The following is a 25,880-nucleotide window of genomic DNA, read 5'->3' as shown; positions in this document are numbered from 1 at the left end:
CCAAAAGCAGAGAATTGTGTGTAGTGTTTTGAAAAAAAGTGTGTTTTAGAGCTGCAATTTGAGTGTAAAGCAGGAATTGTGCTTGTAGTTTAGCAGAATTGGTTCAGGGGGTTGGGGAATGAGTTACATGTTGTGGTCATTGTGTCTCAAGTACCAGTATTTGTGTGTAAACAATTGAGAAACACTGTAAAGGGGCCATATCCTACACTTCATATTTCCCCTGAATATCCTATAGTCAAGGTATCTTGCATCATAATTTTAGATTGTGTTACTGCACCTGTACAGTTTTTCTCTGTCGCTTTGGTACATTTCCCGAATCATCCTCGACATTTGCAAAACAGTAAGTGCATTTCTCAAAACAATTCGTACAAATAGCAATTACCTGCAAAAGCCAGTTTCTTGCTCAAAATCTTTAGTTCATCTCTCAAAAGTAAATATCTGTGTCAATGAACATATCAGTGCCATCAGAATGACAAGTCCTTGTGTCATTGTGTACGGATAAGACAGTCAAAATGCTTAGTCATGTTGTCAATAAAACACTGCACTCTGTTACTATTACCTGATGTAAACCATGGCAACAGTTTGGATGACAGTTACTGTATTGAAATGTACAAAGCTGGCCTTCTTCTGTATGCCATATATCCATTTCAAATGTACAAATTTACACACTACTGTATGTGAGTTATTGATTGAAAGAGACTGGATAGGATTCACAGTTACAACTTTACTAGTGGTCTGACAAAAAACAAAACATTACAATATTACAGTTTTTCTCGGTCGCTTTGGTGCATTTCTCACATCACTATTTACATTTGCACAACAGTTAATGCAGTTCTCAAAACAATTAGTACAAACTGCAAAACCAAGTTGATAACCTTCAAAAGTGTGTCACTTGCTCAAAATGGATAGCTCATTCCTCAAAAGCAAGTATTCATGTCAATGAAAGTGTCAGTGTCATCAAGATGAAAAGTCCTGACACCATTGTTTATGAACAAGATAGTCAAATGGCTTTGTCATGTTTTTATTATGACAGTTTACTCTGTAAATGTTTTCCAATGCAAAAAAGTCAGATCTTGGTGACACTACCTGAAAATGCTCAAGACAGCACTATATACTATTTGCACAGCCATTTGAAAAATACAGTAAAGTTACACATTACAGTATTTAGTGAGGTAACTGAGTACAAGACACTGAATATGTATGTTTCACATTTTTACTGCATATGCTCTTTGCAATTCTAATTTGTTCACAGCATTGTGCAAAAGACAAAATACACCCTTATTTACAACAAACATAAACTCCCTTTGGGTAGAGCTGTGCACAACTGTAAACAACCTTGCAGTACATATTGAAACTGAACATACAGCATACATAGTACTGTAATCATTCATGCACATCCAGACGTTCCTCATCAGTGAAAGCTGAGATTCACCTGAGAGAAATTGTTCAATTTAGGAGACATTTTCAAAAAAAAAAAAAAAAAAGATTTTAAAAAATGTGTAAAATTTGCTTGACAGATTTTGACAACTAGTTCAACATTTTTGTATGTAATGACTCAAGCAATGAAATGAGGACTATTAGTTTTATATGGAATGACTATTCAGCATTCACAAGTATAGTTAATTTTGACTGACATGACATAAGCAAATGATAATGTTATAAAGCAGCAGAGAGTTGTATGAAAGCAATTGATGCATGTCCAAAAGCATTTGCAATTTGTTGGAAGGAATGAAAAACTGCTACCATGATGTGCACAAATGACTAAATGTTGTGGAGGTTGAACTAACTGTTGTACAAATGTAAATAGTAATGTGAGAAATGCACCAAAGCGACTGAGAAAAACTGTATTGTGATATAGAAAAGAAAAAGAAATAGGGGCACAAAGGCGAAAATACAACATTAGAAAGGCAAACACAGGAAATACCCCTTAGGCAGAACTTTGCTTTTGCATGCAACACTTTATATATGCTTGCCAATTGAAGGTTCATGAGATGCAACTTTGAGCTATTTCAGAGAACTGGTTTCTCATTGGTTGATCTACATTCTCTTCATTGGTGAAAGTCAAGATTTGCCTGCATAATTCATCAATTCATGGCACATTTACAAAAAGTCTAATAGAAATGTGTAGAAAATATGAATTTTGCATTTAATGACTTATACAATGAACTAATGACTAGATGTGTTGAGGGGTAAGACTATTGCACAGAGATCTATTTAATACATTTTGAGCAACATGACATTAGCAACTGATAATGTAGGAAACCACAGACAATTGTACATAATCAGTTGCATGAATGCACCAAAGCAATCGCAACTTGTTCAAAAGAATGAGAAACTGCTTTTATGATGTGCACAAGTGACTTAATGATGTGGAGGTTGAACAAGTAGTTTTGAGAATTTCATTTCTGATCTGAGAAATGCACCAATACTGTATGTCGCATGTGAAATAAATCCTGTTTTTTATTATTTGACAACTACAAAAAGAGAGTGTCCCTATTCAACAGTATTATTCAGGCACCATCAGGATGATTGAGTCTCAATGAGCTCAAACTCTCTCGAACAGGAAGCTGTTATGTCACTGCTGGAATTACCCCAGAATACACAAGCAGAGCTTCAGGCCGACAGCCGACTATGTGGATGCTTTGTTGAGTTCTGGAGGGTCTGGATGGAGGAAATTTTCTTTTCCCTCCCTTTCTCTCTCCCCCACCCCCCAATACTGCCTTTGTTACAAGTCCCTCATCTCCTGCCGACGAAGAAGACTGATGTCACGTCACCATTGAAAGGGACAGCAAAATGTACCAAATGTTTCTTTCATCCACTCTTGCTTTCCATGCGCACACTTGTTTTTAGTGGGTGAGGAGGGGCGGAGCTAACATTCCCTCTATTGACCCCCCAGGCTGAGGAATGTGGCCAAACTTCACTTATTCACAGCTCAGACAACCGAGCACGTGTCCACAGTGATGAGCCGACCGTAGTGAAGGCTGGCTAAACAGTGGATACGCTAGTAAATGACAAGGCCAGCCAAGCTGAATAGGCTGTTTTGATAACGAAAAGCTTTGTGCTATTTATTGCTAAAAAGCAAGATTGACTTTTGTCAAAAAAAAACTAAAACTTGAAGTTTAACAATAATGGCTCTACATCTTCTCAACTTAACAATGTGAAGGCAGTTTTCACTTTGCAAGACAGTGAGCCATGCAATAATTCGATTCTGCCTAAGGCCACATGCCTGGTCAAATAAACATGCATAATAGAAATTATTATTATATAGAAATTATATAACTATATCTGACCATTTGCTTAGGTTATAGGCTAAGCTATGAGGCTAAACATCTAGCTGTGTGGTAAGTTAGTGCACTGAGCGATTAGCCCATCAATTGTAACTAAGAGAAAAACAAAGAACGAGAGTTGTTTGCAACCCTTGTGAAAAAATAGTGCACTTAGTTGTACAACTTTGAGAAAACCTTGCTCGAACGTTAGCGGGGTTGTGAGAGATTACTGCTTGTCGCAGTCATGATTTTTCTGAAATCGTCTGTGAGGCGAGGTTTGCGCTTTGCTTTCAGCAAAAAAAAAAATAAAAAAAAATAAAACGTGAATAACAACACTCTGGTTTAATGTCACATACATTTGAAGGTAAATCTATCTACCTCACTGAGAAGTGAGGTTTTGTAAACAACATATACAACAAGGCCATGCACTTCCATTGTGTTGGTATTAGCATTACTTAGCTTGAATTAGCATACTTACATGTTAGTTTCTGGACTAGAGGGAAAAGTACATCTGGAGTATTGTAATACTGTTTCTTTGTTGTGCTTGCTAATGCAGATACAGCTTGGATTTTCAACAGAGAGGCATTTGAATGGTTATTCAATGGAAGGTTAAAGTGCAAGTGGCTACTTAGTGGTACTGGAAGTACTAGCGGGAAAATCTAAAAAAAATGTATGTGGTTGCGATACAAATGAATTAATTCTCTTTTGAAATAAAGATATTTGTGGATCTACTTGACCAGGCACTAGGGAGGACAGTCTGTGAAGTCCTCAGTGTGATACATGATTTGTTTTAGGTGAAAATATTTTGTTTGCATACTTCCCTTCTTACACTTCTTCTAAAGGGCAAAAAACGGACTGACGTATGATTCCTGCAGGCCTCGATATGGAGTGGAAGAGTAACGCTCGGGACCGTTTCGGAATCTTGGAAGAGTTTCAGTCGCACACGAAGAACAATAAACATTCTTCAGGTTTCCAAAGGCTCAGTAGGATAGCTTTGGAAATACACACTGCTACTGCCTTTTGTACACAAGCTGACTTTCTCAGCGCCCGTCTCTCATGGGAAGCAGGCCAGCTCTGTTAATGAGAGACTCCACTGGGACAGGGGATGGGGAGGGAAACACAGGCCATGGAGGAAAGAGAGACACTCTACTCTCTCATTTGTAACTGAAACGCAGATGCCTCGGCTCTCTGATACGGAGCTTTTGAACTTGTTAGTCATTTGAATGTAAGAGGGGTCAGTGGATATGATTAGAGAGCTTTGCTGTGTCTCTTTCCCAAAGTCCCTTTAAGGCAATTAATTTCACTCAGCGACCATCTTTGAAACGCCTCTCGGGCTGCTATTTCATTAATGTGCAGATCCAATCTCTTTGAATGGGGAAACATTACATTCTCCAAAACTGATCACCAAGCTTATGATATGAAACAAAGTCTCAACTTTCAAATTTGGTCCTTTTTTTAAAGGGGTGGTATAATGCCCTTTTCACAAGTTGCAAAATATGTCTTTGATGCCCCCAGAGTGTGTATGTGCAGTTTTAGCTCAAAATACCTCACAGATATTTTTATATAGCATGTTAAAGTTGCCACTTTTTGAAGGTGAGCAAAAACGCAACGTTTTGTGTTGGTTCCTTTAAATGCAAATGAGCTGCTGCTCCCGGCACAGAGGGCGGAGCTTCAACAGCTTGTGTCATTTTACCTCAAAAGGACATGCACTAAAAATTTCTAAAACTTTTAGCCTTTTATGTTCAAACCGGAGTCAGATGATGTCAAAGGAGTCAATGATGGAGAGACTCAAGAACAAGTGACAACATGTAGAGGCAAAAGGACATTTTTGAATGGTTAGTTGATGAATTCATGTAGCTGATGTATAGTTATCTTCTAGTCATTGATTATCATATTCTGTCTTGATAATCTATAAATCTTGTTCAGGGGGGTGGGGTTTATGTAAATTGTAGGGTTTGAGATGTCACTAACCTGGGAGGAATGTCGTGGACCAGCCGTTTGTTGTAGTCCTTAAAAAGCAATTTCTTTAAAAGTAAATATCTCACTTTGCTTTGAAGCTTGAGCTTCACAGCAACATTACACACTAACTAAAGTTAGAAAAGTGAAATCATAATCAACCACCCCATTTAAAGAAATTTACCGTTTTGTGGCTCTTTAATGTGTCGTAACAGATTGCTGTAGCGCCTCAGTTAAAGCTGCTCGTGAACCGATCATCTCTTCCTTCTAGTTAATTTATAGCATCAAATAAACATGAATGACCATCAGAAGGAATGTTGTTTCAACTGCGGGAAGACGTCAGTACACACCGTTTTTCAAGTTCAAATCCACCGATGTTAATCTACTAACTCTCCTGACTGCTTAGTTGGACAAAATGGCGGATTTGGTGGATGGCGGATTGGTCAGATCGCCTGTCAATCAAACTCGCTGCGAAGGGTGAATTGGCTCTTTTATTTAGAAGGCGGGACTTATTCCACCATATTTTGCATTGCATTTTCTCCCATTCATAGTAATATGAGTGTACTATCTTTGTGTATATACAGTCTTTGTTGTTTCCCACCATGTAGCACGCATAAAAGACCTCATGCATTAATAGTAAAAAAAGTCCAACTTTAAAGTTTCCGAACTGCTACAGCATGAGATACTGTGAACATTATTATCTCAGCTAAATATACCCACCAGGGTAAGTGTTTATATCTGAGGCATTTTTCTAAACAAGATTAGAAGTTGTTGTCACCCCACATGGAAAGAACCTATATGAGGATATATGCGCATATATGAAACCTATATGCAGTTTATATGCACATATATGCTGCATATATATACAGCATATATGCACATATATGATAATATATATGCTGCATATATACAGCATATATGCACATATATGATAATATATATGCTGCATATATGCGTATATATGCCATATATAGGCTAAATTGAGGTGCATATATGTGCATATGTACATATAATATAGGAAAATGGCCAATTTTATATATGTCACATATATTAAAAACCTATATCAAAACCTATATTAAAACATATATGTTTATATAGGTTATTTCCATGTGGGACAGGGATCCTTCTTGAGGACTTTTATTTTGGTCAACTTTCAACAGATATATTTTGATGGTAGCTTCCATTTATTAGTTAACATCCTAAAAAGTCATTATTTTATCATACTCATCCTTATTTAGATTGATATGACATGCTGTGGCAGAAGAGAAGATTGTTAGTGAATAACGGTTTGAAATCCTCACACTAAGCTATTGTGGCTTCAGAAGACTTGGAATGAATCATGAGAAGATACATCGAATGGGTTATATTTATGACGCTTATATGGTGTTTTCTGGTCCATTTGGATCGTAATGATCTTTTTTGGGTGAACTAATGTTTGATTTGAAGGCACGCAGAGCATGTGATTATGTAAACGGTTCTCCATCCAAAGACATTTGCTTTCATCTTCTGTTTTCTTCAAAGTTCTCTTATGAACAGTGAGACTGTCAAAGCCCTAAGATTGGAGGAGCTGGAACTTCTTTCCAAATGATTCTGATTCTGATTTGGAAATGTATCTCTGTCAGAAACTTAACCTGCCTTTTCACTTCACCATTTCACCAGTTTACAGACATCCACACAGCACAGCAAGTCTTCATCACCAAATGTTCATGTCAATCACACTGAACTGCACATACCTGCATCCCTTTAGCCTTGCCATATTATTTTACCTAAATACCCTGAGAATTAGAGCTGAAGTTAGTTTGCTCTCACTACATTGGTGGACCATTATTGCTGACTCTTTCTCGTATGTGACAGCTTTTCTCTGCTGGTTCCATTGACACTGTGTCTCTCTTTTTGAGCTCAGAAAATGCAGCTGTTGTCTCTCAGTGGGGGTATTCAGGAGTCCCTAACTCTGCCCTTTGACCCCTCTTTGCCTCCTTTTCTCACTTTCTCTTTGATTTTAAAAGGGGCTTCTACCCCCCACAAAGAGCCACTTTTTATACTGCGGGTCCCGCAAACAGAGGACAGAAGGCTGTTTTGAGCTCACCTCCCCTTCAGACAAGAGTTTCAGCTAAAACTGAGAGGGCGAAAGCTTTAACTGTGTCTTTTCCAGACTTGGTTTGCAAAAGCCTTCCAGTGAAATGCATTCAAAAGAGTCAAATAAGAGTGAAACTTATCTAAACATGTCCGGGTCATTTCTTTCCAAGATAGAAAAAATGGTAACACTTTAGTTTAGGGTCCAATTCTCACTATAAACTAGTTGCTTATTAGCATGCATATTATTAGTACTTATAAAGCACATATTAATGACCATATACTACATCCCTTAATCCAAGCCAATACTTAAACTTAACTACCTTGCTAACCATTAATAAGCAGTAATTAGGAGTTTATTGAGGCAAAAGTTGTAGTTAAGACTGGTTAATTGTGAGAATTGGACGCTAATCTAAAGTGTGACTAAAAGAATATGTAGAAAATATGCAAAAAATGCATAAAGCCTAAGTTGTAACGAAGCCTAAGCTGCAAAAAAAAGGTGTAGGATTTATTTTGAAATGGTTTTCATTCAGAAATTGCTTTAAAACAAACGACTACAAAGAAACGGCAAGTAACGCACTGAATTAAGCGTGAAATTTTGAATTTGAAAGTCTGAAATAGTATTATCTTGTAAAACATATTTCAATAATCTTTATTTTCAACAAATAAAACATTTTTTGCAGTGTATTTTATGGATAATTTTGCTTTGTGACTAGAGCACTCAATCAAACTTTAAACAAATGAATACATGATATGGCGATTAATTCGATTACTGTTTAATTAAATATGATGGTGGAATTTCAAGCATTAATTGCTCATTTGGTAAGAAAATTCCTTATTATGGAATTTACGCACAGGTCAGTGGGCACAATTTGCTTTAGGATTTTTTTTGTAATTCTAACAATTTTGAGCAATGATTCTAATGACTGTAATACAATATAGGCTACTATATTTAATTGAAATCAGCATATAACATACACAATGATGAACACTTTACAATTATAAATCTTATTTTTGCATTGCAGTTATAAGTGTGAATTTTATATTTTATAATATAATTTTTATATAATTGTATAATAGTTTTATAGTTATATAAAATTGTATATTATTATATATGTTTTATATATGTATTATTTAATTATTATTATTATTATCTTATATACTTTTTTATTTATTATTAATATAAAATGTAATTTCTTATTACTGTCATTTTGACTTTTAGGTGAAATATGGCCCAGACTCGGTGATATTTGTTTGTGATATTCACCCATTTATGCCAACCCTTATTATTTTTCCTCTCATTTCAGCTGTACATGAGATCATATGAAAGGGTTAAATTGACATAATTTTCTCTGGGAAATCAGAGGCAAAGTTGCCAAGAGACGAGTTTTTCAGCAACATGCTGTGCCGTCTGTCAGACACAACTCAGTTGCCGATTGTGTGTTTGTGGAAGTAACGCCAGCATGGCTGCATTTTCTCACACACATGGAGTTCACTCACATTAACCACAGGACAGTGTGATCTTGCTTTATTCCTTTACTCCTATATCACAATGATCTGATCTCAGATCAGCTAACTGGCACTTGTACATGAGAAACACTGAGAAGCGGAACTCTTCAGACTAGTGCAAATGTCTTATATTGACTCAACGTCTCAATGTTTGCACAGACACTTGTGGTGTCAAAACACATACGGATCCATGCTCACTCACTGAAAGAGTTTCTTTGTGTTCTGTCTCCCTCATTCTCACTTTCTGTCTGTCTCTCAGGGCTGGATGACAGTCTCCAGCAGTATGTTTCTAACTTCGAGAGAGAGAAGATCAATGGAGAGCAGCTTCTGAAGATTTCGCATCAGGATCTGGAGGAGCTGGCGGTGACCCGTGTAGGACATCAGGAACTGATTCTGGAGGCTGTGGATCTCCTCTGTGCATTGGTCAGTACTTTATCTGTCCAACAGCTCACTCCTGTCCAATCTGATGCTGTTTTCCTGCCACACATCCAATTAGATTTCTCAGAGAGATGGTATATAATTATATATATATATATATATATATATATATATATATATACACTCAGCATTTTCACTGGCCACAATTTTGACATGAGGGGCTTTTTATAGATCTTAGAACTATTGGCGGAAGTTCTAGTTTTTGGCGTGTTCGCACCGCAGGAACTAGGAACGAGTTTAGTTCTAGGAACTCCTTTTGGAGGAACTAATTGAGCTCCTACTTCAGAGTAGAGTCTAACCCAGTACTATAGGAACTATCAGTTATGTCAGTGTACGCTGATTGGCCGAACGCACGTGAAACACCAGCACCCGCCATTTTTAAAAAGGCAGTGTAAACACTCAGATTATACAGTAGCATATATATATATATATATATATATATATATATATATTTACTCTACGAACTAACTCTGCGAACATGGAAAACCGTGATAGTTGGACCTCTCAACCTTGAGGAGAAAATCCAACACAACTTTGGACCAAGCAAAACATGATTATGAATTTCTGCTCTGTTAGCAACATTGGACATAAACCACACGGCATAATACCTTTGCAATGGAAGTGAATCAATCAAAACTAACTTGAGCTGGACAATAACTTTATTCTAGAGCTGCTGTAAAGCCTAAACAATCTGTTACAGTAATTTCCTATTTTCACTGTAAAGCTGCTTTGAAACAATCCATATTGTTAAAATGGCTATATAAGTGACTTGACTTAATATTTTTTCATATAACTGTTATACAAAGAAAGTAGACAGTATATCTAATAACGTATTTGACAGGACTGTTAAACAGATCATAAACTGATGGAGAATGTGAGTGCTGCGTGCTCAGGCTCTGGCGTTCTCAGCGCCGTCAAAATAAAAGTCCCCCTCGCCGTGAAAATAAGAGTATAACAAGCGCAAACACAATAACAATCTTACATAACAGCGGTGCGAATGCAACCAGGAAAATGGCCCTAGGACCTAATGGCCCTAGGTAGATCTGAGTTCCTAGATCTACCTGGTGTGAAAGCCCCTATATACCATGGGGAAAAACTGCCATATAAATATTTTTAATATAATTTGGCAGCAGGTATATTAGGCTGCTGTCACTTTAAGAGCTGAAGCACGGATCCATTATACTGTTATACATGCATTTGCTTTCTCAACTGTTTCCATTCATATAAATCAAAACTGACTATGTTTCCGTAAATACTTGCCAAGACAGGCATTTTGACATTATTTTGTGTGTATTTAACTGTTTAAGCGCAAAAAGCAGCGGAAAAGAAGTTTAGTACTGAGAGAAACAAGGAAATGAATTATTATAATGTGTGCATGATTTACTTAAAATGAGGGAACAAATTAGTAAAACGAATTGTTAATTTGTGGCCTCTATACTTTTTTTCCCTGCATGTCAGTATATTTCTGCCTCCGCATAAAAATACAAAAAAGCTAATTGTGACTTTTTATCTAACAATTCTGACTTTTCTCTCGCAATTGTGAATTTGTGAGTTTTATCTCGCAATTCTGACTTTTTCCCCTTTTTCCCTTTATGCATCGAAATTCAAATTTTTTTTTTCACGAATTTGCAGAATTCTGAGTTTAAAAAAAGTGTTACATCTTGCAATTCTGAGAAAGAATCATTGGTCAGATTTTCTTTTGTGTGTGTGCATAATTAAAAGGATCGTCATATGTTTGTGAGTTGGACTAAAGTGGTTGAGCTATGGTTGTAGCCATTGATGCAATAGTATAGTGTGCTATTCCAAGCATTGCCAAAGTGACCATAGCCAAGCACATTATTTTCTCTAAAGAGCCTAATTACAGTAAGTCACATGCCTCTAAAATGACCGTATTTTACTGTTAATCAGGCCACATAAATCTGTTGACAATAAACAACTGTTTGAACACAAGTAGCTTAACATTCTGACACAAATGGCCTCATCTAACATTCAAGAGAACTTTCTCGCCAGTGTGAGCTGTGTTATAGGTGGAGACTGCCATGAACAGGAAAGCAGAGATTTCCCAGGCATTCCGATCAGCTGTTCGCTCTCGCTTCCTTCCCTAAATGTCCTCTTGACTTCCCCCACTCTCTTTTTTCCCCTTTCAGACAGTTTTAATGACCAGAAAGTACACCTTAAAAACACATGGTGGACTAGATGAACATTCTGCCTATATTAAACTGAGGATGTGTGTGGATCGTTGTAAGTTGTAGGCAGTGCTGATTCTTATCGCAGAACCCGTGCTATAGCTGTCGCTCTGTCCCAACATTGTGCTGGATATGAATAGGGAGGGTCAGTTGGAACAAATAGTGTCCACTGTGTCCATTCAGAGACCACTCTTTCAGGACAGGAGACTGACACAGGACTTTATAATAGGAGACTGCACCATGAAGAGACACTGATTAGACACTTTCTATTCTATCTAAATTTTTCTGTGCAATTTGTTTGTACGTTCAAATGGTACTTTTTAAATAAGGAAGCTTATATGTAACACTATCAAATGTGTCTTAAAGGGAAAGTTCACCCCCAAATTATTTACACACTCTCATGAAGTGTTGCACAATTAAATAACATGTAGCCTATACACATCCAATTTTGACTAAAAGTCTTTAACATTGACAATAATCAATATAGTACCAAACAACTCTTTGACTGACTGATCTCTTTTAGTGCTCCACAGAGGAAAGAAATGCAGGTCATACTGGTTTTTAATTTAATAGTCCACTTTAGACATTTTACTGACCATAAGTAACTTTGTAACTACAGGTCAACTTATTCAGCGGCGCTCTGCGCAGCGCCACGTCTTTTAAATTTGATCACATTATTCTCTATGAGAGTACACACACCCGCGGCGCCCAGCAACGGCTCAGGAGCGTGTTCAAAATCTGCAGCGCCACAGAGCGCCATTTACATAGTTTTATATTAAATTCACATTGTCTCAAATCGTAGTTAATGTATATACGGACTTCACCCTGTGCTGCAATATACATTTAGTTTTATATTTATTTACAGAAATCAGAAAATTGCTGATGTTATCGGATTTTCAGGTGAGAGTTCTCCTAGACGTGGCGTGGCGCGGCGCTGAGCAGCGCGTCCGGTGTGCGACCCCCTTAACACTTACCTAACAATACACTAATAAGAGTTAGTTGACATGTAGTTGGAAAGTTACTTATAGTTAGTGAAATATCTAAAGTGGACCATTGATAAAGTGTTACCTAATAATTTAATAACACTTTTAAAACTAATCTAGAACTAACTAATAATCTTAGAGTGATGCATATTGGTCATAGCATAGTTTTTTTGTTATTAACTATTTGCATCTATGTCTGATTTTATTTAAACAATCATATATTCAAAATGCTTTTATTCAAATGGCTTAGAATCAGCATAAATCTGTTCGTTGTGAAAATTCAGTTTATTCAGTTTAAAAGTATAAACAGCTAGCTGTGAAACCAGCAGTATTTATAAAGTTAAAATGCATGAGATTGAAATAATTCAGTTTTATTGATGATAAATATATAAACACTGTGATTGTGTATTTAAAACACATTCCGTTTATTAGTACTATTGCAGAACGATCAGGAAAACACAACCACTATAAACATAAACGCAAGACAAAACATGTTGCTAACAAAAGTTGTTTTGTTGACCTTGCTTAGATTCTTACGTTTTTGTCCAAAAATTGTCCAAATGTTGTCCCAACTTACCAAATTGAGTTATCTGAACTGAGGAAATTGAGGGCTTAAATACACAAGGAAAGATAATCAACGGAATAGGGAACAGGTGTGAACTAATCAGGAAACCATGACAACTAATTCATGAATGGGAACGCAAAACCACTAGAAACTAAACAGACCATGACAATGAAACAGAACATGATCATGACAATATTGATGGATCATTATTTTATGGTGTTTTTTGGAGTTTATGTTTGGAACCCCATGAGGGTGAGCAAATGAGAGTGGGTGAACTAATCATGAACTAGGCGAGCTATACATCTCTCCATAATTGCACAAAAGGTGTGTTTCTTGTAAGAATATGCCTGCAGCAAAGAGTAAAAGGAAGGTTTGTGGTTTGATCTTGTATGTTGGAGCTCTACCTGTTAGACCGGGTTGCTGTTCACAAGGATGTCGTTGAGAAAAGTTTTACCGTTTTCCGTTTATATGTCACCTGTTCTAAGCAGTGGTGAGCAGAGAACCACAGAGCTGTAGCACAAAGGCTGTAACAGACATTGCGGTGTTGACTTTGTGAGAGGTCAGCTATAGCACTCCTGGGTAGAGTGTTCTGGAAGATATCTCCTGGAGAGCAGGAAACAGATGTGACCCACCCACCTGTCAGAGAGCCCCCCCGCCCAGCTCACGCACACACAAACTCATACAGACAAACACACAGTAAGCTAGTGCAGGAAAATATGTCACGCCATTGTTCCAGTAGTTTCCGCCGAGCGGATTGACTCAGCCTCATCTTAGCGCTCTGTATCTGTTTGGTCTCAGGTTATTTTTAAAAACAGCTTTCATAAGCGTTAAGGACGTGCTAAACTCCCCAACTCTCTCTGGCTCGGGTCCACTGCAGGATAGTACCATGGTTCTTAGGATACGGTATTATGTTTATTAGGCATTGTAATTTCATAGTATACTTTGAAGAACCATGGAGTCGCATGTAAATACAAATATGTAAATAGATATAAATATGTTTAATCGGCATCACAGTCATGTTTCCTTTAGGCTAGTAGGCTGCGCATGTGCATGACCACATACTACTGATGTGGCTCCTGCACAGACAGGGAAGTTTCCGAATAGGAGCAAAAAACTAAAATATATGCAATCCGTGGACACCATTTCATCTGGAATATTGCATGTCTTTTAATAGTATGAACAATCCACTCCAAACCAAAGAGACAAATAATGTTTACAAACATACAAAAACTAGTTTTTCTCAACCAAACAACTAACAGCTCACCAATATTAAATAACTAGCATCCTGTCATGGTTAACCTGAATATTTGTATTTTTGTCCTTTTATGTATCACAATTTCAACTATATGTAACGATTGCAACTATATGTTACAAGTGTGACTGTCAAAATTGCAACATTTTATATATCACAATTTCAACTATGTGCAACAATTGCGACTGTCACAATTGCGAATTTTAATATATCAAAATTTCAACTATATGTAACGATTGCAACTATATGTCACAAGTGTGACTGTCAAAATTGCGACATTTTATATATTACAATTTCAACTGTGTAACAATTGCGACTGTCACAATTGTGAATTTTAATATATAAAAAGTTCAACTATATGTAACAATTATGACTTTGTCACAACTGCAACTGTCAAAATTGCGACATTTTATATATCCCAATTTCAACTATACGTAACAATTGCAACTTTATACTGTTACAGCTGCGACTTTGTCACAATTACGACTTTTTATACCGTATATCACAATTTCAATTATATGTAACAATTGTGATTGTCAGTTGCAAATTTTTATATATCGATTTCAACTATATGTAACAGTTGCAACTATATGTCACAACTGTGACTGTCAAAATTGCGACATTTTATAAATCACAATTTCATCTATATGTAACAATTATGAATTTGTCACAACTGCAACTGTCAAAATTACGACTTTTTATACATCACAATTTTACCTGTATATGTTACAGTTGTGACTATCACAACTGCGACTTTGTACAATTGCTTTATATCCTCACAATTGCAACTTTTTATATTTCACTAGTGCGACTTAATGTCTTACATTTTCAAATTTATTTCTCGAATGTATTTGTAGTTCACAATTGCGAGCTTATCTCACAATGTAACTTAACATCTAACAAAGGTGAACTTATTTCTTACAATGTGACTATATTTCTCATAATTACAAATACAGCAGATGGCTGAGACAATCTGCTGTGGGCCAGAATCACGCCCGACATCTGTCTTGATGATAACACAAATCATGAGCTTTGAAAGAATAGTTCAAGAACTTAAGAACTCGTTCAACATTAAACACACCCAGGAGACTGTGATCCAGGGGAGATTCTGCTTTTACGGCTAATTTCTAGCACAGTTATTTCTCCTCATCTTTGAGGGGGGCAGCATGAAATGAATATTTGGAGGATGGATTACCCTTTATTATTGCTTTAAGAATTTGGACATTATGAACTCATCATAGCTAAAGCTTCATCATTATACAAAAACAACAAGGGGAGATTCCAGAAGTATCATTCCTGAACTCAGTGCTGGTTAATATGTCTCTTAAACACCTGTATTCTGTGTTGTTGTCACTGACCAGGCCAAAGTCTCTGCACTTTTTGGCAGACTTCAAGTCCATGCGAACAGTCAGTCGGTCAGTGTCTGGCCGGGTCTTGAGACGGCTTTCAGGAATTCTTTTGAAGTCGAGCAGTGACCATGTTCATGCGTCGGCTCTGACCAGTGCAGTGGAATGTGATGGGATTTTTTAGCTGGAAAGGTTGTGAGAATGACCCATGTGCTGTAGACATTGTCACATGACATTACAAATACCAGATACTTCATTTCATATCACTAAAGTCAAAGATAAACAAATGGAAACTGCTTTAGCACTTGATAAGCTTGGCATTTATTAGTGGTACTATTAGCATGACTATTATTATAGCTATATTATAGCTTATAGTGTGGAATTTGAACAAACCACTAAGTTATAAACTTCAGCTTGTCAATAAAATGGTTAAAAAAATACTATAAACTTACACTGAAGGAAAGTCCCTTGTGCACTTAATTGTATTGAATGTTCACTTGTAGTACTATAAACAAAAAACACTGCACTTGCAAATAATATAATATTAATGAAATGAAAAGCCACTTTCACATAACTTTAGAGGACACACGTTCACAAGTTACACTTTATTTAATGGTGTCGTTGTTACAGTGTAATTATATGATTAAGTACTAAGCAATAATAATTAACAACATGTACCTACTATAGGGTAAGGATGAGTTTGGTTTGTGTTTAGTTGCTTGTTATTATGCATAATTTACTGTTATTAATATAGTAAGTGCATGCAGCAAGGACACTGTTTCTTATAAAAAGTGCATTTTGTAATAATGACAAATAAAAAAATAAGTTTCACTTTAAAGTACATTTTAAATCATTGTTTTAATATTATTTTGTCATGCTTTAAAGAAGTACACATATTTTTTGTGTTTACTAACTAATTTTAACTATGGCGTTATTCAATATTATTTTGAAGTTATTTTGTACACTAAACTGCAAGTTCATCATTACAAGTGTGTTATTGACATACAAGTTTCAATAAGATGACAGTAAATTATATTTCAGTTACCATAAATGCTTGTCAGTTCATTTGGCGGTATCATTATGAAATTATATAAGACATACTTAAAGGAATAGTTCACTTAAAAATGAAAATTCTGTCATCATTTACTCATCCTCAAGTTCTTTCAAACCTGTATGAGTTTCTTTGTTATGCTGAACACAAAAGAAGATGTTTTGAAGAATGTCGGTAACCAGACAGTTGATGGATGAGTAAATGATGACAGAATTTTCATTTTTAAGTGAAAAAGTTTTTAAGTGAACTTTTCCTTTAAGTCCTACTTAAGTGGGTCAAAAAAAGCACTCTTAAGTTTAACTAATTGCATTTAATATAAATTTTAAGTATAACACATTTTCATTTAGTTGCAATTTAAACCTGAATAGCAACATGCTAAAAACACCCAGTATCCTAGCATTGTGTCAGTAACCTTTGAAAGGAAAAGCACCACTTTCTTTAGAAACTGTAAAAAGTCTAAATTTTTTCTTTGCAGAACTGTGGTGTGGAGACTGATAACTTGAAGACTCTGGCAGGTCAGATGCGAGCAGCATCCAATAACTTGCACAACTGTGCGTCAGAACGGAGGAAAAATCCTTCTTATGATGGAGTAAGCCCAAACAAACCACCTAACGTGTTCCTCACCGCTGTGGTGGAGCTGATAGCGGCTGCCAAGGGCATGCTGGCCTGGCTTGACAGGTATGTGAGATTTACACAGACGCACACACACACACACACACACACACGCACACACACACACACACACACACACACAATTTCTTTCTCTACAGACTCTGTTAGCATTCGGAACAAATGTTCTGAAATTAACGTTAAAAGAAATTCTACTCACGTTAGGAAAAGTGGAAATTTTCAGTGGTAAAGTGGGAATTTGCTAGCTTGACACAATATTTTCTTATTAGCTATGAATTGTAGTACAAGGGTCATTGACAGCGTTTTTAAACACCGTAACTGCAAATTAACTTCAGGGTCATTTTTACTGGCAGCTGTCTCACCAACTATTGCTTTGGTTTTGTGCTCCAGTCAAAACACCTTAAATCTTTCCTTGTGACGTTAGACAGACTGCTGGCATTCAGACACACACGTACATATATACTACACTGCATGTTTGGGCTTGAAACGACACATACCAGAATTCACCAACATTTGATCACGTCGGATGAGTTACACTTCTGTTGTCTTTGCGTGCAGGACCCCCCTCACAGGAATCAGTGATTTCACCTCAACCAAGAACAAGATCATTCAGCTCTGTCTGGAACTGACCACAACTGTCCAGAAGGTTTGTTACTGTGTTAAAGGGATACTTCAGGATTTAGCATTAAGCTTTGTATTAGTAGAAAACCTGTAGTATTTTCGAATTACCATGCTTTCCACCCTCATATCCCCCTGAGACAAGAGATTTATGTATTTTTTGTCTGGAAAAAATCCTCCGATGACGCAAAAATCGTCATTTTGCGTCATCGGAGGATTTTCTGTCCAGAGGCTAAAGACTACAGCCAGAAGATGGCGTTGTTCCGCATGTTTTCAACCCGCCCATAGAGGATTGGATCTCACTCACAGAATGTACACAGTGTCAGCCGTCTTTCTTTGGAAGCTAAGCTAGCAGGCTCTTGTTCTATGGAAAAGGCTGAATATTAGGAGAAAGCTGAGTAAGTATCCGTCCTCCTTTTACCATCCTCCTTTTCCCGGACTTGTCTGGCGGGCGAGACCGTTCAAAATGTCCGGGATTCGGGATTTGCTTTCTGCGGTCGCCATTCATTGTTTACATGCACACCTTTTGTTACAATCTAACTGAATTCATTCCGATTGGTGAATCTGAATGTAGTGTTTACATGAACGCTAAACAAGTGATCGGTTGATGTGTGTTTTACCATTGCTAAGAAAATTCCCGCTCCTCCGTGAGCGATGCGAGACCCGGCGCGTCTCAGTGATGACGCCACCTGCCTCGCGCCGTTCTCCCGCGGCCGTCAGCCTCGTCCTGCTCGCCACAGTAAACATGATGAATGGCGACTGTAGAACGCAAAAGCCGAATCCCGGATATTTTGGGCGATCTGTAAATCCCTGGCAAACTCCTCACGTAGGCTAGCTAGCCTTGTTGTTTTCAACTGCGCACTCGCCGCACTGACGCACTCTTACCGGTAGGCGTGGCCTCCTAAGGCAGCAAAGCAAGTGCATTCTGGGAGTTGTTGTCTTTCATCCACATAAGCCAAAAATACATTTTCTGGCTTTTCTCAGTCTAGAAAGCTCCAAATTCAAAAATTTCTTCACATTTCTTCTACTTAAATGACCTAGTTTAAATACACATTCATCTTCCCAGAGGTGAAGTATCCCTTTAATGATCCGTTCATCTCCTAGTCAAAGCTCTTACCATTAGACACATTCAACAAGTTTGCATTAAACCAGTCAAAAGTACAATCAAAAACATTATTAATGTTACAAATTATCATTACTTTTGTTTGAAATAGAAACGTGTTTATTTTTTTATTTTATTTTTTATAATTTAATTATTCAGTCTTTATCGAATGCAGAATTTCTTTTCTTTTTTGGTAAATATTGTGTAAAATATTATTAAATTTAATGCACATTTCACCAAGGTCAGTGTTGTTAACTAAAACTAAAACTGCAACCATAAAAAAAAAAAAAAAAATGTTTTCTTTACTTCTGAATTTAAGGTTAACTGAAATAAAATATAAATAACCTTAAACTTATTTTATTTCAGAGAATTGCTGAAGTCAACATTTTTCATTTTCGTTTAAGCATTTCTCATTGTTGAAGCAGTAAAACAAATGAAACTAAATGAACCAAAACTAATAAATTAAAATGAATAAATACTATATAGACATCTTTTTTTTAAACGACAACACACAACAAAACTGCTAAAACTTTAAACTTTCTTTAAAACGTTCTTAAAACGTAAAATATGTATAAAAACTGATTCAAAATATTAACAAAAATATAACAGTATGTCAATGAAACTAAAAATAATATTGCAACTTGCACAAAAAAAATATATATGCGGAAAAAAACGATTATTTTCAACCTTCATTCTGTGTAGACAGCGTCAGTGATTATAATGGGTTTTATTTGCTTTTGACATGACGCTCATATCCATTGTAGTCAAACATCAGCTGTTAAGTGACTGAACGCCAGTGGGTGGGGCCTATGGTGCGACGATGTATTACTATTCGTTAATGTCTTGCTCTGGAGTCAGGAATATGCAAATCTATTTGCCAGTGTGACGTCACAGGTCACCCAGTATCAAAACAAGCTGTTTTTGGAGCTTGATTAAATAAATGCTTTGTTTATAATCAGGACGTTTTAAGCTATTAAACTTGCAGGATGTTTAATGATACAAAGAGTGTAATAAGGTATGTCTTTATGAGCTCTTTACACACAGACATCTCCTGAAGCACAGAGAAACATATGGTTTTACTGAGGCTGTCTCAGTGGGGATGGGCGGCTCATAACTGTGATCGATGTCTCGGCTCTGTTTTTGCTCTTCATAGTCTCATAGCTCTCAAACACCACAATCCAAACTCTGCAGCAATTATCCCGTCAAATGTGTCTTTAAACCATAATTAAACACAGGCGATAGGCCCTTCTCCATCTATTTGTCAGCACATTCCAGATTTCAAATCCTTATATTACATTTCTTAAATACTTTCTTTGGTATTTTGATTTCATGTTTACCAGTCCATATTTTCCTGTGGGAACTCAACATAATGTGGTGTCTCATATGAATCCTCCCTTTTTAATTGCAGGACTGCACTGTGTTTGAAATGGAGGAGAAGATATTAGAAGTGGTAAGTAGAAAGTCTTGGCGTCCGTCGTTTTACACACAGTATATTTATGAATTCCCATGAAGCAGCAACATTATTCAGGCAGGCAAACTTCTCTCAGGTCAGAGATTCAGCTGTTATCTGTGATGCATTTGGGTTCATTGTAAGTGTGGAGATGTTTTCCTCAGAAAGCACTGGAGCATCCTGTGTATAACAGTATCTCACAGTTTTCATCAAAGGAATGTTCTGGATGCAATACAATAATTTGGACTGTTTGTAAAAACTGAAGTCTATGGGGCAAGGCATTACACTTACACATTCAAAATACATTCTCCTACTTTAGCTTGATATGCAAGTGTGTTCAAGTGAAATATAATCAATGAGAAATTATATTAGCAATACTTCATTTTATTCTTTTGGGATTTGATTGGATGGGATTTGATAAGTTATGATTTTTGGTTAATATCATTTATCCAGTTCCTCAAGGCCATGATAATGCCAACAGAATAGAAAAACAGTTTCAATAATCATGCACAATAAAGCCATGTCACTCCATAATATGTTGCCTTTTCAATATGTTGACCATATAGCGTTGCGAAATATGTAGTCTCAGCCTCAGATGTCATGGGCCGCTGGCTGAATGTCTGATGTGTAAGGCACACAAAATGGGAAACACTTTGGGAGTTTCTAAGTCATCCTCTGATTGGTTGAATCATCTAGGATTTCCGGGAGATGTGTGTGTTGCGTTCATGAAGACAAACCCCCTCATGGAAAAAGAAAGCCGCCGTGTTTAACTGTATCAATGAACGCTTATCAGGATCAACTAAAAAGTCTGACGCGCCATTGTTGCAGTAAACTTGCACAATGTTCTTAAATTAATCATTTATTAGATGCACGCCGGTCTGTTATCCAAGGGACATCGATTTAATGATTGGTTGCTTTACATGTCGGTCAGATGTCCTTTTGGGTGGTCCCCTCTGCTAATGAAAGCTGCGATGGGTCCAGGGCTGTGTTCGAAATCGCCCCCTATACCCTCATTCACTATTCCCTACATTACTCCACTAATATAGTCCACTTGAAGGAGTGAATGAAAACGAGTGAGTGAATTCGAACACTGAGTTCGCTGGAAGGGATGACGCTTTTGCATAGTTTGTGCTTGCAGTTTAATAATCATTTGAAGCTTAGCAAACTGGCAGCTCCAGTAGTAATGAAACAATTTATCTTGAACTCTGTCATGGAAACTAGCATGTATAAACCTTATTAAACAATTTAATAATCAATCAAAAAGCAATTTATACCTGTAGGATATTACGCTGTACCCACATTGGACCAGTGGTGTGGAAAATGAATGGATGGATGATTCAGCTACAGACGCCATCTTCTGGTCAGACGCGGGAATTCATTCGGCATGACCCTTAAAGTGCATTATGGGTATTATGTAGCCGTTGAGCTTGCATAGGTTATACGCTCGTTATTGCAGTGCATCATGGGATTGAATGAGTGTACTCGATAACGTCCACTATGATTTCGGACACCACTACAAATGCTGTCCTATTTAAGGGTACAGGGGGTGATTTCAGACACAGCCCAGATCTTCTGCCATCAATCTGAAGGTCTGGGTACACAAAACTATGAAATATGCATAAAGCAACTTAATATAATTGTGCAAAAATGTCACTATAGTCATTTTGTCAAAGTTCTGGATACGTTACCATAACCAAATGGTGGATTCTAAGTACCACAACATTGTTCTTTCTGTTTACTTAAGGCACGGGTTTTGACTGGCATTTGTGACTCCACCATGAGAATGACCTCTGACCCCTTGAAGACTCACATGACCTGTTTGGAGGAAGTCCCCATCCCCAATATCAAACCAGGCGAGGGACTGGTGAGTGTCAACAGTCTTTGCACACGACCCGCTGGTATGTTTGTGCTCGTTGTGTAACAACTGCATGTTATTTGCTTATTCTTTGAAGGGGATGTATATCAAATCCACTTACGATGGACTTCACGTCATCACCGGAACCACAGAAAATGTGAGCTGAGCTTCTTTAACTCACTATAGAACAATAGATCGCTGTGACTTGTTTTTCTGTTAATGCATCAATGTCCAGCATCATTCACGCCACTTCATAGTCTGTGTATAATAGATTGCCAAGATCCATAAAACAAGAAACAGAGCATTACTTCAATTGATTAATAATGTCTGTCTCTGTTTCACTCCTCAGTCTCCAGCAGACAGAACTCAGCGGATTCATGCAGGCGATGAGGTGATACAAGTCAACAGACAAACAGTGGTGAGCCCATCCGTCTGTCGCATGATAGTGAGAAGGATAATGGGTAATAATCTGCTCTAAAAGAGTGAGAGGAAGCAAGCTTTTGTGTTGGACTGAGTAAACCTGATCCATGGGGGAGAGAGATATGTCAGTGCTGAAAAGCCTTTTGGATAACCATATTGTTATGGACTCCTTTATCATTGTTTTGGATCAGTGCTGTTTTTTATTCACCTCATATTTACAGTGAAAGCACTGGTGCCGAACCATTTGTGTTTGTACAGCATAAAGCCATTCAGACTGCATTTGTTCAGCTACAGTAGGATCAACTTTCCCCCATTTATGGTCATTTATGTCCAGGTTGAATTTCAAGTCCAACCTTGTGAAAAAGAAGTGCACTTAATTGTATTTAATGTGCCCCTGTAGTGTACTTCATATCTTAAAAGTATAGTTTTAAAAACTGTACTTGCAGGTAATATAATATTAATGAAATAAAATGTCACTTAAGTCAACTTAGAGTGCACTTTCATGACTAACACAACTAAGTACACACTTTAAGAATTCACTTCTCTTTTGTTGTGTTTTAAAGAACCGCTTATTTTGATTAACATACTAAAGCATGTGTAAAGTAGTTGATTGAGTACACACTAATTTAACTGTAGTGTGTTATTTGATATTACATTATTAAAGTTAATATTTTTTTAAATGTATTAAATTGCAACTTCATCATTATAATTGTGTAAATGTAAATACACTTAAATACATGACATAAAAGTTTCAGTTGAAATGACATTAAAGTATATTTTAGTTTACCATAAATGCTTGTCGGTACATTGGCAAGATACTCTTATATAAACATATTTAAATGACAATAAAAGTAGTTATGAAATATAAATATGTTCTATTTATATATAAATATGTACTTAATCCCACTTAATAGTACTTAATAGTCTAAAAGCTCTTAAGTTCAACTAATTGGATTTACTATTAATGTGAACTATAATACAATTTCATTTAATTGTAAATAACATGAAATGAATCAAAATCATTACATTTATTTCACACTTAAGTATTGTAATGATTATCCACTGAAAACATGAAACAAGAGCAGACGTGACAAGTATATTCTTTTCAAGTATATTATTTCTGTAATAAGCACTCTTTTTAAAAGTATGCTAAAGTTTCCTTTTTGTCACAAGGGCATTTCCACATCACAGCAAAAAAAAAAAAAAAATTACATAATTGTGAGATCATGATTTCAAAATAAGAAATGAAGTAAAATTTTGAGACATGTCACAATTAGGAGAAATACAGATGTGAGAATTAAAAAGTAAATAATACAGTATGTAATTATGAGAAAGCACAAGTTAAGAAATTAAGTCGTAGTTGCAAGAGATAAAGGCATTAAACACAAAAAGTCGGAATTATTAAATATATTTCATCCCAAAATAATACGAAAAAATCTTTACATTTACAATTTAAATAATATATAATTTATTTATACTGCATTACACTAATGAGAATGCATTACGGTAATGAGAAATTTGTGTGATTTTTATGAACGTCGTTCCCCAATGCAAATAAATCTTATTGTCCTAAATTGGTACTGAAAATAGGATTCATTTTCATTAAGTGAATTATAATTTATTATTTCACAGTTTTGATTTTGGGGTGAAATATGATCTGGACATGTTTTTGACAGATTTTGTGAGAGTAAACTGATGTAACTTCTTCTCAGGTGGGCTGGCATTTGAAGAGTCTGGTGGAAAAGCTCAGGGAAGATCCTCAGAATGTGACACTGATGGTGAAGAAAAGACCGTCCGGCACCTGTGGCTTCACACCCGCACCACTGAAAAACATGCGCTGGAGACCCCCTGTCGTCCAGGTACTGCTCTCGCTCTCCTAAAGATAGCTGTCTCTGTCTGTTTAGATTTGGGCTGGATTCCAATTAGCATGCTGTTGACATCAGGATTGTTGAAAAATAGCCTTTTTGCATGGTTCTGGATTAATATTGTCCACTCTGAGTGGATCCATTATGTCAGCTTTAACCCAGTGACATCAGTTTGATGCTGGATGGCCTGTTTTGTATGCTTTAGTCAGATGCAAATGACACACTTTATTAAAACTAGGGTGTGCAGTTTCAGAGAGGCTAGCAATAGCAAGCTAGCTTTGAAAGCATTATTTTGATCAAATAAATACAATTGAGCATAAGAGACAAAAAGATTTAAATGTTACCTGACCCCAAACTTTTGAACACTAGTGTATACTGTTACAGTATGCAAATAGTCATAGCTTGTGAGGTATTTTACAGTGTGTTTCTCTGTTTCACATTTGCACAAACTCCATGAACTTTCATTGTTTCAACATGAGTGGATGGGTTTGTATGGGTGTTGCAGGACTAAAACAATGAAACACTTCTTCCCCTCCACATACACATTAACTTGCCTCTGAAAATGCATGTAGATTTCACAGATCTTTCACAGCTGACTTGTGTTGATTATCAGTTCAGATTGCTGGACCAACAGCAGGGTTTCACATCAGGATGTGTGTTTCCACTTGATTAAACTCCCGGTCCAAATGTCATGCAGCCATTGATTTTAGAAATACTGTAGCTAATATTAGTCCATATGGACTCTCCCAAACCCCTCACCATTCTTTTAAAGGTCAGACCGTAGACTACAGCTCAAGACAAGCGATTTCCATTTGATGAAAAAACATTAATGTAAAAATCCATGAGAAATAGTTTATGTATTAGTGTTTTTTTGTGTGTAAAATGGAGTGTTTGAATTGAGATTGTGATCTTTTTAACGATTAACCGTGCAACTCTACCTGAAATCAGGGATTTTTGCCTGAAAATCATTAAGTAACAACTTAGCAACCACCTACAAACTCATAGTACCATCCATTATGTCCTATACCATTGTGGTGATGAGTTTTGCACAAACAAATGTTACCGGTCCTACTCTATCTGCTCCGAGCAGAATTCGAACTGACGTCTTTGGCATGGGAGGCGGGTGCGCTAACAATGACGCTAAAGACTGCAGTCACTAGCGTGCCTCTTGAGATCAGGGGAGTGAGGTTTACTCACACAGCTCTTACTAGCTTGCCTCCGTTACACTCACCCCCCTAAACTTTACTCCCATACGGGTCACGGCACCAAATGTAACCCCTCTGGTTTTCGAACTGGCGTCTCCGGCATGGGATGC

General features: G+C 36.8%; 1 protein-coding gene across 1 annotated transcript in view; it reads left to right on the top strand.

Moving 5' to 3' along the window:
* The window catches only part of cnksr3 (cnksr family member 3), a 36,594-nt gene that overhangs the window by 5,225 nt on the left and 5,489 nt on the right, over nucleotides 1–25,880 (top strand). The window contains exons 2-9 of the mRNA XM_081379166.1: nucleotides 9,064–9,227; nucleotides 17,101–17,303; nucleotides 17,814–17,901; nucleotides 20,384–20,425; nucleotides 22,170–22,289; nucleotides 22,378–22,437; nucleotides 22,630–22,698; nucleotides 24,413–24,559. Coding sequence (XP_081235292.1) covers nucleotides 9,064–9,227; nucleotides 17,101–17,303; nucleotides 17,814–17,901; nucleotides 20,384–20,425; nucleotides 22,170–22,289; nucleotides 22,378–22,437; nucleotides 22,630–22,698; nucleotides 24,413–24,559 — 893 coding nt within the window. The remainder of the gene's footprint in view (nucleotides 1–9,063; nucleotides 9,228–17,100; nucleotides 17,304–17,813; nucleotides 17,902–20,383; nucleotides 20,426–22,169; nucleotides 22,290–22,377; nucleotides 22,438–22,629; nucleotides 22,699–24,412; nucleotides 24,560–25,880) is intronic.

Source organism: Scardinius erythrophthalmus (assembly GCF_964197995.2).
Source record: "Scardinius erythrophthalmus genome assembly, chromosome: 11".
Classification (NCBI taxonomy): domain Eukaryota; kingdom Metazoa; phylum Chordata; class Actinopteri; order Cypriniformes; family Leuciscidae; genus Scardinius; species Scardinius erythrophthalmus.
This window is presented reverse-complemented; position numbering and strand designations above follow the sequence as displayed.